At 41.4% G+C, this 18060-nt stretch overlaps 1 protein-coding gene across 1 annotated transcript in view; it reads left to right on the top strand.

Annotated features, from left to right (window-relative positions):
- The window catches only part of lars1b (leucyl-tRNA synthetase 1b), a 168785-nt gene that overhangs the window by 111821 nt on the left and 38904 nt on the right, over positions 1–18060 (top strand). Inside the window, 2 exon segments of the mRNA XM_083640958.1 lie at positions 7064–7174; positions 8427–8537. Coding sequence (XP_083497084.1) covers positions 7064–7174; positions 8427–8537 — 222 coding nt within the window.

Raw genomic sequence — 18060 nt, 5'->3', positions numbered from 1 at the left:
CCCCTTCCGTCCACTACGTTCCACTACTGAAAGATTCCTCTCACTTCCACCACCCAATTCACTCACCAGGCTCTTCTCCTCTGTTGTTCCCCGGTGGTGGAATGAACTACCTAATAGTCCAGGCAAAGTAACTCATTTTGGAACCAAAAAACAAACTAATTGTAAAATAATTTTTTGCAGCTTAGATCATTTCTATGAGGTGTCCAGAACAACATACTAAAAGTCCTAAGAAATCCTAGTTGAGGAAATATGTTTAATTCTCATCAATCCAAGATGTGTGCCAGTAAGGCCAGACAACAATACACCCCAATGGGGCTATTTCTTTCCTTTACTCCTATCAAAATAAAACTTTATACAATGAAAGTATCCATGAAAAGTAACATTTTTTGTATTGCAAGTTTCTTTGAAAATGAATTTGAATATGCAAATGAGCTATACACTAATCGAATATAGGCTACCCAAAATATACCCGCATAGGAGTAAGGGAAAAAATGAAGCCTATCACAATCAAACCTCACACAGTGAAAGTATACATGAAAAGGAACTTTTTTGTTTTACAAGTTTCTTGGAAAAATCTATTTTAAATATGCAAATGAGCTCAACACTAGGCCTAATTGACTTGTCCAATAAGCCATAAAGTCACAAGTAAAACAGGGGCCAAATAACTAACACATTCATGTCTATTCAGTAAGTTAACCTATGCATAAACAAGATAAATTTGAAGTCACTTGCCACACTTACCTGGGTCACTTGCCACAAAAGACTTATATTGACCTTAAGAATTGATTGCACAATCTTGCCTCCAGTTGCTTTCTAAATTATTATTTTTTATTTGCGAACAAGCCTAACCTAATGACATGACAGAAAGTCAGAATAGCCATCTTAGTCATTAGTAACGTGGTGAGATTACATTTTGGGCTGGTAGATTTACAAATAATTGGTATTGTTGGTAAGATTACGAGATAACAGGCAGAAGTCATTCTTACCAACTAAACGATTCACTCTCACACAGAAGACAGATGAAAAACCAGATAGACACACTTTCCAGACATTCCAGCTCTTTAAATAATTTTGCCAGACACCAAAACTGCTTATCTTTTTGTAGTAAGCAAGCATTTCAGACCAGGCGGGCCACACATCAGACTTCCACCGTTTGTAAAGTAGCTTTGCAGTGTTATGAGAAGCTAGCAACAGCTTTTTTTGGGGAGGTACGGTGGTGCAGTGGTAAGCACTATCGCCTCACAGCTCGAAGGTCGTGGGTTCGATTCCCACCTGTGGACGAGGTGAATGCTGAAGGAATGCGTGCCCGTCCGCATGTCCTCGAGTGCCCACTGCCCGGGTGGGGTCGGCAAAAGGGCCTTTCTGTGTGGAGTTTGCATGTTCTCCCCGTGCCTCCCGGGGGTTTCCTTCATATAGGAACCCCCTTCACAAAAACATGCAATATCCTGGTTGCTAGTGTGGTTCCTCCTCTGGTCGTTAAGGGTGCCTGTTCAGAGGGAGGGGAACTGGTTGGAATAGCGTGAACCTCCCACGTGCTATGTCCTACCGGTGAAGCTTCCTCTGTCAGGTGAAAAGAAGCGGCTGACTGACTGCCCATGTCTCGGAGGAAGCATGGAGCCAGTCTCGGCTCTCCCCAGATCGGCAGAGGATGGAGTAGCAACCAGGATTGAGAAATCAAATGAGCACTAATGGGGGACAAAATAGGATAAAAAATCTGGAGGGGGGGGGGAATATATATATATAAGTCTTTTTGTGGCAACTGACCCAGGTAAGTGTGGCAAGTGACTTCAAATTTATCTTGTTTATGCATAGGTTAACTTACTGAATAGACAAGGGGGCACGGTGGCTCAGTGGTAGAGCTGTCGCCTTGCAGTCAGAAGGTCCTGAGTTCGATTCTCGCCTGGGACACTGTGGGCGCTGTGGTTGTGTTCCCCCCCATATCTTCAGTGCCTACTGCCCAGGTGGGGTATCTCGTCGTAAAGGGCCTTTCTGTCTGTGTGGAGTTTGCATGTTCTCCCCGTGCTCCCCCAGGGGGGTTCCTCCGTATATAACCCCCCCCCATTAAAAACATGCAGAAGATCAGATCGTCATCGTCATCCGACCAGTGACGACAACATCCGAAGTTGGTCCCCGGGCGCTGTACGAGAAAAGTGACCACTGCTCCTGGCCTGCCCCCCGGAGGAAAGGACAAATGGGTTAAATGCAGAGGACAAATTTCACCGGCCACCGTCAGCATGTGTGTGTTGTGGCCGTCCGTGCATGTGTTGATTGTAATCGTGTGACAATAAAGACGGGCTTGTCCGTCTGAAATCGTGTTTGAATGTGTTAGTTATTTGGCCCCTGTTTTACTTGTGACTTTATGGCTTATTGGACAAGTCAATTAGGCCTAGTGTTGAGCTCATTTGCATATTTAAAATAGATTTTTCCAAGAAACTTGTAAAACAAAAAAGTTCCTTTTCATGTATACTTTCACTGTGTGAGGTTTGATTGTGATAGGCTTCATTTTTTCCTTTACTCCTATGCGGGTATATTTTGGGTAGACTACCGTAAATTCCGGACTATAAGACGCACCGGTCTATAAGCCGCGGGACCAAAATTGACTATTTTTTTCTTCTATAAGCCGCACCGGTCTATAAGCCGCGGGTGTTTTGATGTTTAATTACCATATGAAAGGGTTCGTGCACAGAGAGGAATGTCGGGAAAGAGATGGCTGTTTGGGGAAGCTCCCATTTATTAACATTTCAACAAAACAAAACAAAAGTCAGGTCACTAATCCCCAGACAAAATCACACAACAATAGGCTATATGTGCAGCAAACCTGTAACCAGAGAAGTCAAGTCACTAATCCTCGTCTTCCTCTTCTTCCTGCGTACTGAAACCACCAAAGTCCTCATCTTCAGTGTCGGAAACGAACAGGTTCAGGGTGGCTTCGTCAACCACTCTCCTCTCTCCTTCATTGTCACTCAAAACCAACGAACTCCTCTTCGTCACTGTCGGCATCGAACAGCCTCTGAAGCCTCTGACGGCCCTCAGCGCCAGCTGTGGCGGCGTCATCCTCTTCATCCCGCAGCAGTCCAGCGTTTTGGAACCCGTTGGTGATTGTGGATGTTTTCACACTCCTATAATATTCCAGAGACAGTTCCTCCTGCTGCACCGTCCAACGCCTCACCATTGACTCATCGATGCCCAGGTTACGCGCGGCTGCTCTGTTTCCCTCTTTTAATGCGAGATTGACTGCTTTCAACTTGAAAGCTGCGTCGTGTGAATTTCTGCGTACCTTCCCCATGGTAAGTGAGAGTGTTGCTTCTACTGCTCGTCTTGTTGTGAATATTCCTTGATCTTCCTTTGTGTGAATTCGCCGAAGTTTGTGATTTTCTCCTGGTAGTCGGGGGAGGGAGTTGATGGCCGAGTGTCCGTTTGCTTACCGTAATTACCATATGTAAGTGGTCACGCACAGAGGGGATTGTCGGGAAAGAGATGGCTGTTTGAGGAAGCTCCCATTTACCGTATTACCGTAACATTTCAACAAAACAACATAACACAACACCACCGTTGTTTATTTTTACAGTGCACACAGTGTCCGCGGTGTGGTGAAAAGAGGGCAAGAGAGGAAATTAAAACAGAAGTGGATTTATAGTTAGAAAGAGTGCTAAAAAAGAGAGATTTTATTTGTATTTTTTTTTTTTTTTCTGAAAAAATCCATAGATAAGACGCACCGTTATATAAGCCGCAGGGGCCAAAAAACGGGAAAAAAGCCGTGGCTTATAGTCCGGAATTTACGGTACATGTATATTCGATTAGTGTATAGCTCATTTGCATATTCAAATTCATTTTCAAAGAAAATTGTAATACAAAAAATGTTACTTTTCATGGATACTTTAAATGTATAAAGTTTTATTTTAATAGGAGTAAAGGAAAAAAATAGCCCTATTGGGGTGTATTGTTGTCTGGCCTTACTGGCACACATCTTGGATTGATGAGAATTAAACATATTTCCTCAACTAGGATTTCTTAGGACTTTTAGTATGTTGTTCTGGACACCTCATAGAAATGATCTAAGCTGCAAAAAATTCTTTTACAATTAGTTTGTCGTAAAACGCTACTTTGCCTGGACTATAACCCTGTCCATACCGCTGACTCCCTTACTACATTCAAAAAGAGAAGACTCAATTATTTCAGGTGCACTTCCGTAAAAATGCCCAAATGATAAAATAAAAATATGAATATCCTTTATTAGCCTATATATTGACAATATAATACAAGACAAGAATTCCCCCCACAAAAAAACAACAAAACCAACAAACAAAAAATGGTGCGACCAAATGATGTGCTGGTGCAACCAACTGTGAAAGTTTGTGGCACCAGTGCTGCCAGTCGAAAAGTTAGTCTGGAGCCCTGATACATCCTGTCAGTGTTACTTATGAGCCTTTTTCCCACATGCGCTTTGTACCGCTAAATGACCGGAACGTGGTCTAATGCCTGCATGTGTGAAAGTTGTTGTTCCGGTATAAGCGCGACCCCGTCATCGCGGACATTTCACCAGTTTCGAGCCAGTCAGAAGAGCGGTATGCGCGATAGCGGACTCAAGTGTAGAACGGGTCCAGTCATTTCCCGCGACACTCTCATGGGCGAGGTGTACACACGTTGCTTAATGTTCCAGCGGGCATAATCTAATCATTCGTGCACATTAAAGCAAACTGGCGAAATGATCTTGTGATAATAATGTGTGGGCGTGCTGATTTCCCCTCTCTCCTCTCTGCTGCCTGCTTGCTCTCTGGCCACAGTCCTCCTCCTCCTTCAATCACAGCCCGACAGGGACACAGACGAAGCAAATGCACGAAGCGAAATGTGGAAGTATTTTGCTTACGTTGCCGACAGCGAAGGCAAGCCCGGACACATCAAACGAAGCCAGTCTGTAAAAAGTGCTTCAACGCGACGCAGGTGAACGGATAAACAAGCAAACTTATTTCACCATTCGGAGTTTTGCCGACACGTCAGTCACTCCCCACCCGCTCTGCAGTGCCGCCCCGCCCCCCAACATACAGGCAATTTCGCTGCGAGATTCCCATATGCGAGAGGAGAGGTGTGAAGGGAAATGTCCGATATTGACTTACAGGTAATTTTCCGGTACGCATGTGGGAAAACGGCTATGGATTGAATAAGTGATTCCCCTTTTAGCAGAGGACCCCTTGGAAGCCCCTCAAGGATCCACTGGCCTAGAGGTTAGAGAAGCATCCTTGTGATTAAAATGTCTCCGGTTTGAATTAGGGCTGTTGAAACAAATTTTGGTATTCGAATATTATTCGATTTGCATAGATATTAATAAACCTCGAATATATATATATTTTTGGAAAACAAATATTATTTTTGTTATTATTTTACTATTATTTTTATTTCTATACTGCGAATCTCATCCGTCTCGCCTTGGCTAACCATCGTGTGAATCATGTTGTCACATGTGATGAACTTTCTGTGATGCGCTTTCTGAGTCTGGAATCACAATATAATCTTGTGAGCACGCACTCACGCAGTGCTTTGCATTAACGTTGCAGTAGTCTGCCAGAGTATCATATACTGTTATGACACAAGAGAATCGTATTGGTATTCAACACACATAACAAGTTGCTAATCTGCGTTAAGTGCCGCTATTAATGTCGTGCATAATTAATTAATCACTCCGCATCAACTCACGCAAGTGGTGGATCCCGTCAATATATATTTTTTTCTTTTTTATGCCTCCGCCGGCGAAGCCAGGCCGAAGGCATTATGGATCCGGGTTGTCCGTACGTACGTACGGCCGGCCGTCCGTCCGTCCGTACGGATGTTTGTTAACGCCATATCTGAGGAACGCCTTGACGGAATTTCATCAGATTCGCCTTAAACATTCACTTAGGCTCAAGGATGGTCTGATTAGATTTTGGTGGTCAAAGGTCAAAGGTCAAGGTCACTGTGACCTCTCGAACGCCATTTTCAAGCTTGTTAACGCGATATCTGAGGAACGCCTGGACGGAATTTCATCAGATTCGCCTTAAACATTCACTTAGGCTCAAGGATGGTCTGATTAGATTTTGGTGGTCAAAGGTCAAAGGTCAAGGTCACTGTGACCTCTCGAACGTCATTTTCAAGCTTGTTAACGCGATATCTGAGGAACGCCTGGACGGAATTTCATCAGATTCGCCTTAAACATTCACTTAGGCTCAAGGATGATCTGATTTGATTTTGGTGGTCAAAGGTCAAAGGTCAAGGTCACTGTGACCTCTCAAACGCCATTTTCAAGCTTGTTAACGCGATATCTGAGGAACGCCTGGACGGAATTTCATCAGATTCGCCTTAAACATTCACTTAGGCTCAAGGATGAACTGATTCCATTTTGGTTATCAAAGGTCAAAGGTCAAGGTCACAGTGACCTAACAAATGCCATTTTCAAGCTCGGTAACGCCATATCTCAGTAACACATTGACTAAATTTCTTCACATTTGGCTCAAATATCCAATTCTGCACAGAAACGCCTTGATGCAATTTCTTCCTATTTGGCTCCAACATCCACTTGGACTCAAGAATGAACTAATGGCGGAGGCATAAGTCCGCGTTGCGGTCGTTCTAGTTTTTACCTTTATTTATACAGGGGGAGTCTAACTGAGAGCAATGCTCTCTTTTTCAGGAGTGCCCTGTTCACATTCACACACACACACACACACATTCACACCTGAAAAACTATCAGGCAGAGGCAAAAGCAGTCAAATAGCTAGTCCTTTTCTTGTCTTTTCCATTGTTCATATTTCTTCACCTTTTTCTTTTTTGGCTATTTTATCTCTGTATGTTAACTATAAAATGTTTAGCCCGGCATCTATTGTTGTTGCGTCGGCCCTCACAAGGTTCCTCCTCTCTCCTTTTTTTCCTTCCCAAAAACAGACAGTTTTGAGGAAACCCCGGGGGTCCAGTCCCCGGGGCAGGTTGTCTAGAGGTGACCCTGGCAGTCAGATTGATGTGTGTGAAGAAGGCTAATCTGAAGTACTTCTCTGCCTCTTTCTCTCTGCATCTCTCTGCTTTCTCCCTCCAACAGAAAGGCGACTCCAAGCCCCCGCCCAGGCCCTCCCACTGTGCCATCTACGTAGCCAAGAGCTACCCTGCATGGCAGCACAGTGCACTGTCCCTGCTCGGCAAGCACTACAAGGTGACACTTACATTATACAGTATATGATGCCACGCTGCAGTTATCAATATGTGTGCAGGTCTCTATAGCCCAATGCTGTACCCTAATCATTAAGAATTAGAAAGCCCGCATACCGGAGCAGAGCACAGCTTTTATCAGCCCATCTCCATTCTCCACCCCTCTGTGCAAGGACATCGCCTACAGCCAGACCATCATGCCCAACCTGGGGCACACAAACCGAGGAAGCGGGGCTGGGCTGGAATGGAATGATTGTAGTTTTCGCCTTTGGTGAAGTTTGCACGGTGGTGGAGCAGGTCGCCGTGTCGTAGGCTACTGCTTTAACGGTCATGGAAGATGGCAATCCCTCAAGCAGGTCAGAAGTGTAGGGCTATATAGTTAGAAAAGAAAAGAAACAACGTGGGCTTTGTGTTTATTAATTAGGCTAGGCGCAATAAGCTTTCAGTGTGTTTCACCGGCGCACAAAGGCGCATATAGCCAAAACACGAAATAAAATCTGAAATTAATCCAACGCTGCAAAGGATATTACTGGCTGTACCATTGTTGTCGGAGAAGCTAGTATTTAATCATAAAATCTGCCTTGCGATATCTCGGTATTTGGTGCTATATAAATTTTATTTTATTTAGCCTTTATTTAAACAGGTAAATCACATTGAGACCAAGGTCTCATTTACAAGTGCGACCTGAAATATAAAATGTATTGATTTTTGGTTGATTGATTTACTTTGATGTCTCCGAAATGCCTACATCGTGATCATTTAATGACTTACAATGTTTACAGTAGCCTAACTATATTACATGTTCTTTTAAAACATAGGCTATCTCTTAAGAAAGTAAACTTTCTGCATATTTCTAAATATAGGCCTCTTCCAATATGTTCTGCATGTAAAAATACAGCAACAAAAATGCCTGTCATTAATTTCCCGGGAAATGGGTTGGATGGCATTTCCCGGGAATCCCGTTTCCCGGGATTAAACCCTAATGTCTTCATTGAAGTCGATTTGTTTGCAAAACAGGCATTTTGAGAGATAGTGCTTCTCTATGGAGAATTCACTCCCCTGCCCTGCAGTGCCCTCCATGCACAGTTTGTGACGTGACATCACCTGAAATCAAACTATTGAATCATGAACCCCATATAGTGTATGGAATTGTATGGTGAGACACCCCATGGTTTCCCAGGATCTGCATGTCTCTCTGTCCCTGCTTCTTGCTCCATGCCTACCTGTCCTCATCTGTCTTCATCTTGTCTGTCCAGAGCAACAACAGGGTTCTTCCTGACAACAAGGTGATAGCGAGCGAGCTGGGAGCCCTGCCTGAGCTGAAGAAATACATGAAGAGAGTCATGCCCTTTGTAGCCATGATCAAGGTAAGCCTGGGGGTGACTGTGTAGCTGTTCTGTTCTGGTTGTTTGTGTGTTTGTCTGTCTGTGTGAAAGCATAATATGGACACAGCCTCTCCTCCCTTCTCAACACATGGCTTCAATGGCTCCATTTGTTTTCCTCATTTCAGTGAGATGTTTTTAGATTTGATCATAAAGATTGGATTTTATGACAAAGCAATGTCGACACATTTTGGGCAGAAAGTGCCAACTGTGCCCCTCCAGGCTGGCTGTGTTTCAACAAATCTGTGCCCACTTTAGTTATGCCCACTTTTCAAATTGTTCTTATCCACATTTTGGCTGGTTTGCATCCAGATTTATTTATTTTATTAGTTATCATCACATTGTGGGCCCAATCACTTCCAAATCAAGTTTTCACAATGCAATAGCAGCATGCACAATATAAAGCTTTTGTGAGTTCAGACCAGGACTGTAGTGACTATCCAAAAAATCCAAACTTAATTAGTCACTTCTGTAGGTGTGTAAGGAATGTTCTTCACTCGTATCCATATATGAAAAAGTATAATGTCCAGAAATCAGATTCCCATTTGGGTGATGACGCCACAGGCGCTCCCATTTATTGATCACCAGGTTGCAGCAGAAAAATTGATTGATTTGATTTTTGATTTTGCAGATTTTTATTTTTGGTCATCCAAACACTATGTACAATACCCTCTATGTTCATATAATCAAAACAATAGACATAACACATTTTACATAGATCTTGACCAAAAAAAGGTATGGGCTGAAGCTAAAAGCTTATTTTGCCCACCCTATTCACATACAGCACATGACAAAGAAAGAAAAACAAGTGTGAATCTTTATAAGAAAAGAAAACAAAAAAGGAGAAAAACAAAAAAAGAACATGCTTCCTGCTCATACTTTATAATGCATATTAATAGTTGTACATGATTTATTTTACTTTTATTTTTATTTTTGTTTATTGTTTTAATTGTCTTTGTTGTTTATTTATTTTTATTTTATTTTTTATTTTATTTTTTATTTATTTTTTATTTTGCTTTCTATCTTTTTTTTTTTTTTTTGCTTCATGATCCATAAATAATGACAATACATGATTAGTCTGCTTCATGATCCATAATGACAATAATACATGATTAGTCTGCTTCATGATCCATCAATAATGACAATAATACATGATTACCGTAAATTCCGGACCATAAGGCGCACCGGTGTATAAGCCGCAGCAGCAAAATTGACTGTTTTTTACATATATAAGCCGCACCGGACTATAAGCCGCGGGTGTTTTGATGTTTAATTACCATATGTAAGGGTTCGTGCACAGAGGGGATTGTCGGGAAAGAGATGGCTGTTTGGGGAAGCTCCCATTTATTAACATTTCAACAAAATAAATATAAAAAATAAAACAATAATAATAATAATAAAACAATCCTCAAAAGGATAATGTGCTGTAAACAAAATAACTGTAAAACAATAATAAAACAATCCTCAAAAGGTTAAGGTAAGGTGCTGTAAACAAAATAACTGTAAAACAATAATAAAACAATCCTCAAAAGGATAAGGTGCTGTCAACAATCAAACCAGGTAATCCTTGTCTTCATCTTTTAGGTGAAGGTGCAACAAACGGCTGTAAACAGAGTCAAAGTAAAGTCACTAATCCTCGTCTTCCTCTTCTTCCTGCGTACTGAAACCACCAAAGTCCTCAACTTCAGTGTCGGAAACGAACAGGTTCAGGGTGGCTTCGTCAACCACTCTCCTCTCTCCTTCGTTGTCACTCTCAAAACCAACGAACTCCTCTTCGTCACTGTCGGTGTCGGAATCGAACAGCCTCTGAAGGCGCTCAGCTGTGGCGGCGTCATCATCACGCAGCAGTCCAGCCTTTCGGAACCCGTTGGTGATCGTGGATGTTTTCACACTCCTCCACGCTGTCAGGATCCACTGGCAAACTTGAGCGAAAGTTGCTTTTCGCATGCGACCAGTTTTGGTGAATGATTTATCGCCGCTCGTCATCCACGCCTCCCACTGAACGCGTAGTGCCACTTTGAACGCACGATTGACACTGATGTCAAGTGGCTGCAGATGCTTCGTTGTGCCCCCAGGAATCACAGCTGGAATTGAGTTTGTGCTCTTGATGGCTGCTTTCATGGAATCTGTTATATGAGCCCTCATGCTGTCGAGAACGAGCAAAGCTTTTTTTTGGCGAAAGAATCCTCCAGGGCGCTTGACGTAGCACTCAGCCAGCCACTCCTTCATGACACTCTCCATCATCCATCCTTTCTTGTTGACTCTGAGGCATATCCCACTGGGAATTTTTTCTTTCGGCATCGTGATCCGCTTAAAAATCACCATTGGCGGCAGCTTTACTCCAGATGCAGAGCAGGCCAGAACACAAGTGAAATTCGTTCTCTCGTGCCCAGTGGTTCTCAATGTGATCGACGATTCACCTTTCTTGTTAACAGTCCGAGTGAGTGGCAGGTCGAACGTCAAAGGCACTTCATCCATATTTATGATCTGCTCCGGTTCGATGGAATATTCCTTGATCTTCCTTTGTGTGAATTCGCCGAAGTTTGTGATTTTCTCCTGGTAGTCGGGAGGGAGTTGTTGGCACACAGTAGTTCTCGCCCGGACGGACAGTCCCTTTCGTCTCATGAATCGGAAGCACCAAGATGGGCCACCTCTGAAATGTTCAATTTTCATTTCGGTGGCGACTGTTTTGGCCTTCAGTCGGATCTGCACCGTGGAAACGCCTCGGCCGTCTGCTCTCTGGGTCAACACCCAATCTTTAAGGGAATCTTCAAGTTCGGGCCATCTGCTTTTATGACCTCTGAAGGACTTTTTGGTCTTTTTGCACTGAGACAGTTCCTCCTGCTGCACCTTCCAACGCCTCACCATTGACTCGTTGATGCCAAGGTTACGTGCTGCTGCTCGATTTCCGTCTTTTAATGCGAGATTGACTGCTTTCAACTTGAAAGCTGCGTCGTGTGAATTTCTGCATATCTTCCCCATGGTGAGTGAGAGAGAGTTACCGGTAGTGCACGACCCTTTGCTTCTACTGCTCCTCTTGTTGTGATTCCGGTCTGCTACTGAAATGAACTTTGAACCGGTAGGAGTAACCGGTTGATTTCTGCCAAATGATGTCAAGTCAAGTCAAATTTTATTTATATAGCACCTTTCATACACAAAGGCAATTCAAGGTGCTTTACAAAAAAATAATCGAAAAAAACAAGCAGCAAAGCAATGCACATAAAATGTGCTGATGAAGCTGTGTAACCTGTAAAATCCATCGATTTTGGAGGTCACCGAGTGGCCGTTTGCTTACCGTAATTACCATATGTAAGGGTTCATGCACAGAGGGGATTGTCGGGAAAAAGATGGCTGTTTGAGGAAGCTCCCATTTACCGTATTACCGTAACATTTCAACAAAACAACATAACACAACACCACCTTTGTTTTTTTTTACAGTGCACACAGTGTCCGCGGTGTGGTGAAAAGAGGGCAAGAGAGGAAATTAAAACAGAAGTGGATTTATAGTTAGAAAGAGTGCTAAAAAAGAGAGATTTTATTTTTTTTATTTTTTTTTTTCTGAAAAAATCCATAGATAAGCCGCACCGTTATATAAGCCGCAGGGCCAAAAAACGGGGAAAAAGCCGCGGCTTATAGTCCGGAATTTACGGTAGTCTGCTTCATGATCCATAAATAATAACAATAATACATACCCCCACAAATTGCCCCTGATCTTCTATCCAATGTCAAATGCAATGAATTTGCGACCTTCTTTAGGGATAAAATTATAAATATCAGACTAACTATTTCCACATCAAGAACAAATGTGGCTCCGCCGCACCCACAGAATAGGTGCTTAATTAACATGACTCAGTTCAATGTCATTGACCACAAGAAACTAGAAGAAACGATACGAGGCCTTAAATCCTCATCGTGTTGCCTAGACACCCTGCCAACAAGCTTTCTAAAAAATGTCTACAGTTGCCTGGCGACCGACATACTGAAGATAATTAATACCTCTCTTCTTACAGGCATTTTTCCAAAATCTCTAAAAACTGCAGTTGTTAAGCCCTTGCTAAAGAAGCGTAGCCTCGACCCCTCTATAATCAGCAATTACAGACCAATATCAAATCTTCCCTTTATTAGCAAAATACTCGAAAAAACTGTCTACCAACAACTCAATACCTTTCTATCCTCCAATGATCTCCTAGATCCCTTCCAATCAGGCTTCCGACCCCATCATAGCACCGAAACTGCGCTTATCAGAGTTATAAATGACATCCGAATGAACACTGATTCAGGTAAAATCTCAATCTTAATGTTACTAGATCTCAGCGCTGCCTTTGATACGGTTGACCACGAAATTCTATTGGACAGACTGGAAAACTGGGTCGGGCTTTCCGGCACGGTCCTAGAGTGGTTCAGATCTTATCTGCAAGACAGGAACTACTTTGTCTCCATTGGCAACTACACATCTGACCAAACCAAAATGACACGTGGGGTACCCCAAGGATCAATTTTAGGTCCTGTCCTGTTTAACCTTTATATGCTCTCTCTGGGCCTAATTATGCAAAAAAACAAAATAGCTTATCATAGCTATGCAGATGACACCCAACTCTACATAGCCCTCTCATCGGATGACTATGCCCCCATAGAGACACTGTGTCAGTGCCTTGCGCAAATTAATGATTGGATGTGCCAGAATTTTCTCCAACTTAATAAAGACAAAACAGAGATAATTGTCTTCGGCAAAAAAGAAGATAGGCTCAAAGTTACTGCTCACCTCGAATCCCTATCTTTGAAGCCAAAGGACCAGGTAAAAAATCTTGGCATTATTATTGACTCTGATCTAAATTTCAACTCCCACATCAAGCTTATAAGAAAATCTGCCTTCTATCATCTAAAAAATATAGCAAGGATTAGAGGCTACATGTCCAAACAAGATCTTGAAAAACTAATTCATGCTTTCATTTCTAGCAGGCTAGACTACTGCAACAGTCTTTTCAATGGTCTTCCCAAAAAAGCTATTAAACAACTACAGCTCATTCAGAATGCGGCTGCTAGAGTTCTAACAAGAACCAAGAAAGCTGAACACATTACACCAGTTCTCAAATCCCTGCATTGGCTGCCAGTAAATCTTAGAATAGACTTTAAAATTCTGCTAACAGTTTACAAATCTCTCAACGGGTCAGGCCCACACTACATCTCTGAAATGCTTCTACACTATGAACCATCCAGATCCCTGAGATCTTCAGGCACTGGTCTACTAATTGTCCCGAGGACCAAATCAAAACATGGTGAAGCCGCGTTCTCCCACTATGCCTCTCATAACTGGAACAAACTCCCTGAACACATTAGATCTGCCCCTACTCTGCCTATTTTTAAATCCAAGCTAAAGACCTTTATGTTTACTCTTGCTTTTAACTGCTACTAAACTACTGCCTCTCTCGGCCTGTAATTTAAAAAAAAGATTCCTGTACATTTCCAACAAATGGACTGTACATGTAATAATAATACTGAAGAGTGCCTTGTAACTTATTTAAAACAGAAATAATGTTTCATGTTTGTTAATTTGAGTATATATTTTAACTAAAACTGTCGGCTGTGTTTTTTATGTGTTTTTATATGTGCATTGCTTTGCTGCTTGTTTTTTCGATTATTTTTTGTAAAGCACCTTGAATTGCCTTGTGTATGAAAGGTGCTATATAAATAAAATTTGACTTGACTTGACATGATTAATCTGCTTCATGATCCATAATAATGACAATAATACATGATTAGTCTGCTTCATGATCTATAAATAATGACAATAATACATGATTAGTCTACCTCTCTATACCTACTTATCGTCTTGTTTTTAAACAATCTTTTGAATGCACTAATCGAACCACACATCGTCAATTCCCCCTCACAGGAATTCCACAAGCCTACCCCTTTCACAGACACACAATGTTGTTTAGTGTTTAATCTTGCCCATGTTGTTTCAAAATTGTCTGTGCTTCTAAGATCATACTGGGTATTTTTTATCTCAAACAGCGTCTGAAGACATTCTGGAAGTAGATTGTGTTTAGCCTTGAACATTATTAACACATTCACTGCCAGACGTTTTTCTTTTTACTGTAGTTAGCTTCTGCCAGAGGTTTTTTTTGAGGATTCTGGCTCATCTTTCAAGACCCGAGGATTCTTTTCTGCTAAGATTTTGTGAACACACAATATCTCAAAAGAACTAATAGAATGTGTGCTTTCTCTGTCTAAAAGAGTTAGTTTGTAGAGTTAGTAGTTATGTAAGCATTAGCAGTTGAATACAGCATGGTTTCAGCGTCAGAAAAATTATTCCAAGATAAACGGCTTTTTGTGAAATTCGATAGAAGTGAGGTCTCTAGACCATAGTTCAAGCAGAAGGCCATTCGTGCATAATCTAATCCGATCACCCCTGACGTCAATCAAGTTCTAGTATGACGTGGTCAGTCAAAGTCTTAGTATGACGTCCGTAATGACGTCAGATATGACGTCAGTTAATTCTCATATATATAGCAAGGGTTCTACGTCACCTCTCTCTCTCTGGCCGATCATAACAGCAGCAGCTTCACAGCAGTCCATCTCCCTTGAGCCCTCCTCCGGAGCGTTGTTTTGCCCCACCCACCTCCCCAGTCCGCCACCAACGAGTCGTGACTCCTGATCCCCCACGGGGGGGGGATCTCCTAGCCTAAGCAGATGCCCTCCTCTTGCCTCAAGAGCAGCGCCACTGGCCACTTTAACCATTCATTTTTGGCATCAGTAAGAGTCAGACATCTAAACAATAGTTTTGAACAGTAATTTCCTCCATAACAGCAGGAAACCCCCCTCTGCTTCCAACTCCTCCCTCCGTGTGTGTTCTCCTCCTGCCTCCCTGGCTCTCCAGCGGGCGTGTCACAACGAAGTTGCTGCTGCCTGGCTGCTGCCTGTTTGCGCGGCCGCTGTTTGAGGAAGTCTGGGTGGACTCGCTCGTTTCGTGGAGTTTTGGTTGAGAGCTTTGATGCGATTCTGGTCATATTTATGCTGCGTGTTTCAAAGTGTGCATCCAATCTATTCTTGGAACCCCCCACCGTTGCCACCGCTGTGCATCAGCGCGAAAGTGAAAGCGTTTTCGCCATCAATTTTACAGTATGAGAACGGCTTCCTCGCGCTTTTCCCTCCAGTTTTGGGTCGCCTCTTTCTACTGTGGAGAGACATGTCGACACTCAGTGGGTCGGTAAAATAGATTATACACATTCAATACCTCCAATTCTGGTGTAGGAGACGTAAAAGGGTTAGATCAATGTCCCACCGTCAAAAAAAAAAAATCGATTCTGAAAACGTGTTAACACGTCGTTGGCAGTCAACAGCTGGATTCTGAAAACGTGTTAACACGTCCTTGGCAGTGAACGTGTTAACAAGGTTTGAAGCTTAACTATATCCCAGAATTTTAGTGTGTTTAAGTTTATAAATAAGGCATTGGTAGGCTCACGGTACTCTGCTCTTTTGATTATTCGTATAACTCTTTTTTGTAAGATAAAAATTGGTTCAATGTTGGTTTTGTAAGTGTTTCCCCATATCTCCACACAGTATGCCATATATGGGACTATAAGGGAACAATATAGTAAGTATAATGAGTTTTGGTTCAAGATCTCTTTTGATCTGTATAGTATAGCAGTGGTTTTAGACATTTTTCTTTTGACAAGATTTATGTGAGATTTCCAACTTAATTTATGGTCAATTAACACTCCCAGAAATTTATATTCATATACTCTTTCAATTTTGATGTTATTTATCCTCAATGTGACTTCATTCTCTATTTTTTTGTTTCCAAATATCATGAGTTTTGTTTTACTTATATTCAAAGATAATTTGTTTAGATCAAACCAAGTCTTAAGTTTGTTCAATTCTCTTTCCATTGTCTTCAGAAGCTCTTCCACATTTTCCCCATGGCAGAATAAGTTTGTGTCATCCGCGAACAAAACATAATTCAAAAGGTTTGACACATTACAGATGTCATTGATGTATAAAATAAAAAGTTTGGGACCCAAAACTGATCCTTGAGGAACTCCACATTTTACTTTCTGCATATCAGATTTATCATTGTTAATTTGTACATGTTGATATCTATCTTCAAGATAACTTTTTAACCAGGAATGTGCTACCCCTCTAATACCATAATATTCCAGTTTCGTCAGTAATGTTTCATGATGAATCGTGTCAAAAGCCTTTTTGAGGTCTATGAACACACCAGCTGTATATTCCTTATTATCAATGGCAGTGGAAATCTGTTCTGTCAGTTTCATCACTGCCATGGAGGTGGACCGATTTGCTCTGAAACCATACTGTTGGTTACACAATAGATTGTTTTTTCCAATGAAATCGTCCAGTCGGTGGACAAATAATTTCTGTAGAATTTTTGAGAACTGTGGAAGCAGGGAAATGGGTCTGTAATTTGTGAATAGGTGTCGATCTCCATTTTTATAAATTGGAATTACTTTAGCTGTTTTCATGCTGTTTGGGAATATACCTGTTTGGAAGGATTGATTGCATATATAAGTCAGTGGTTTTACAATATATTGTATAATATCTTTTACTAATTTCATGTCAATAATACCCATCCAGTCAGTGGACTTTTTGTTTTTGCATTTTTTCACAATATCAATAATTTCCTGTTCCTCAACACTACTAATAAAAATGGAGTGTAGATTGTTTTGCATGGTGTCTCCAATTTTCCACGTTCCAGCCCCATCACTCTGCTCCACAATTTCATTTGCTAGGTTGTTATCAACATTGACAAAAAAGTTATTGAATTAATTTGCTATATCTATAGTTTTATTTATAATTTTATTATTATCTTTAACAAAATAGTTTGGTATCTCTACTTTTCCAGCACCATTTTTTATTATGTTATTTAACACTTTCCAAATACCCTGGGTGTTACTCTTATTTTGCTCCAATAATTTATGATATTAATCTTTTTTGTTTGATCTCATAATACTTGTTAATTTATTTTTATATATCTTATATTTATTTTCAGCTTCCTTGGTTCTTAATTTTAAGAATCTTCTATATAGGACATTTTTCTTTTTGCATGCAATTTCTATCCCCTTTGTGATCCAAGGTTTGTCCACTAGGAGGTGCTGTCTGGTGTGTTTTCTTAGTGGGCAGTGTTTATCATAGGCCACCCTTAATGTGGTCAAAAACACTTCATATGCTTGGTTGGGATCGCTAATGACATATACCTCATTCCAGCTTTTAGTACTCAAGTCCAGCTCAAGGGCAGCAATGGCTTCAGGTGTTCTATGTCTAGTAAAATAGCATGTATTTATCTTTTTTTCCGTCTTTGTTTTAAAGACATTCTGGAAAACTGCAAATACAGGAAGATGGTCACTTATGTCATGTAAAAGTAGTCCTGCTTCGATATTTAATTCAATCTTATTTGTAAATATATGATCAATCAGCGTGGCAGTATCTGTTGTGATTCTACTAGGTTTTGTTATAACTGGAAATAGATTATTGCTGTACATTGTGT

This window comes from Poromitra crassiceps (assembly GCF_964638095.1).
Source record: "Poromitra crassiceps genome assembly, chromosome: 1".
Lineage (NCBI taxonomy): Eukaryota > Metazoa > Chordata > Actinopteri > Beryciformes > Melamphaidae > Poromitra > Poromitra crassiceps.
The sequence above is the reverse complement of the archived record's forward strand: the minus strand, read 5'-3'. Positions and strand labels throughout refer to the sequence as shown.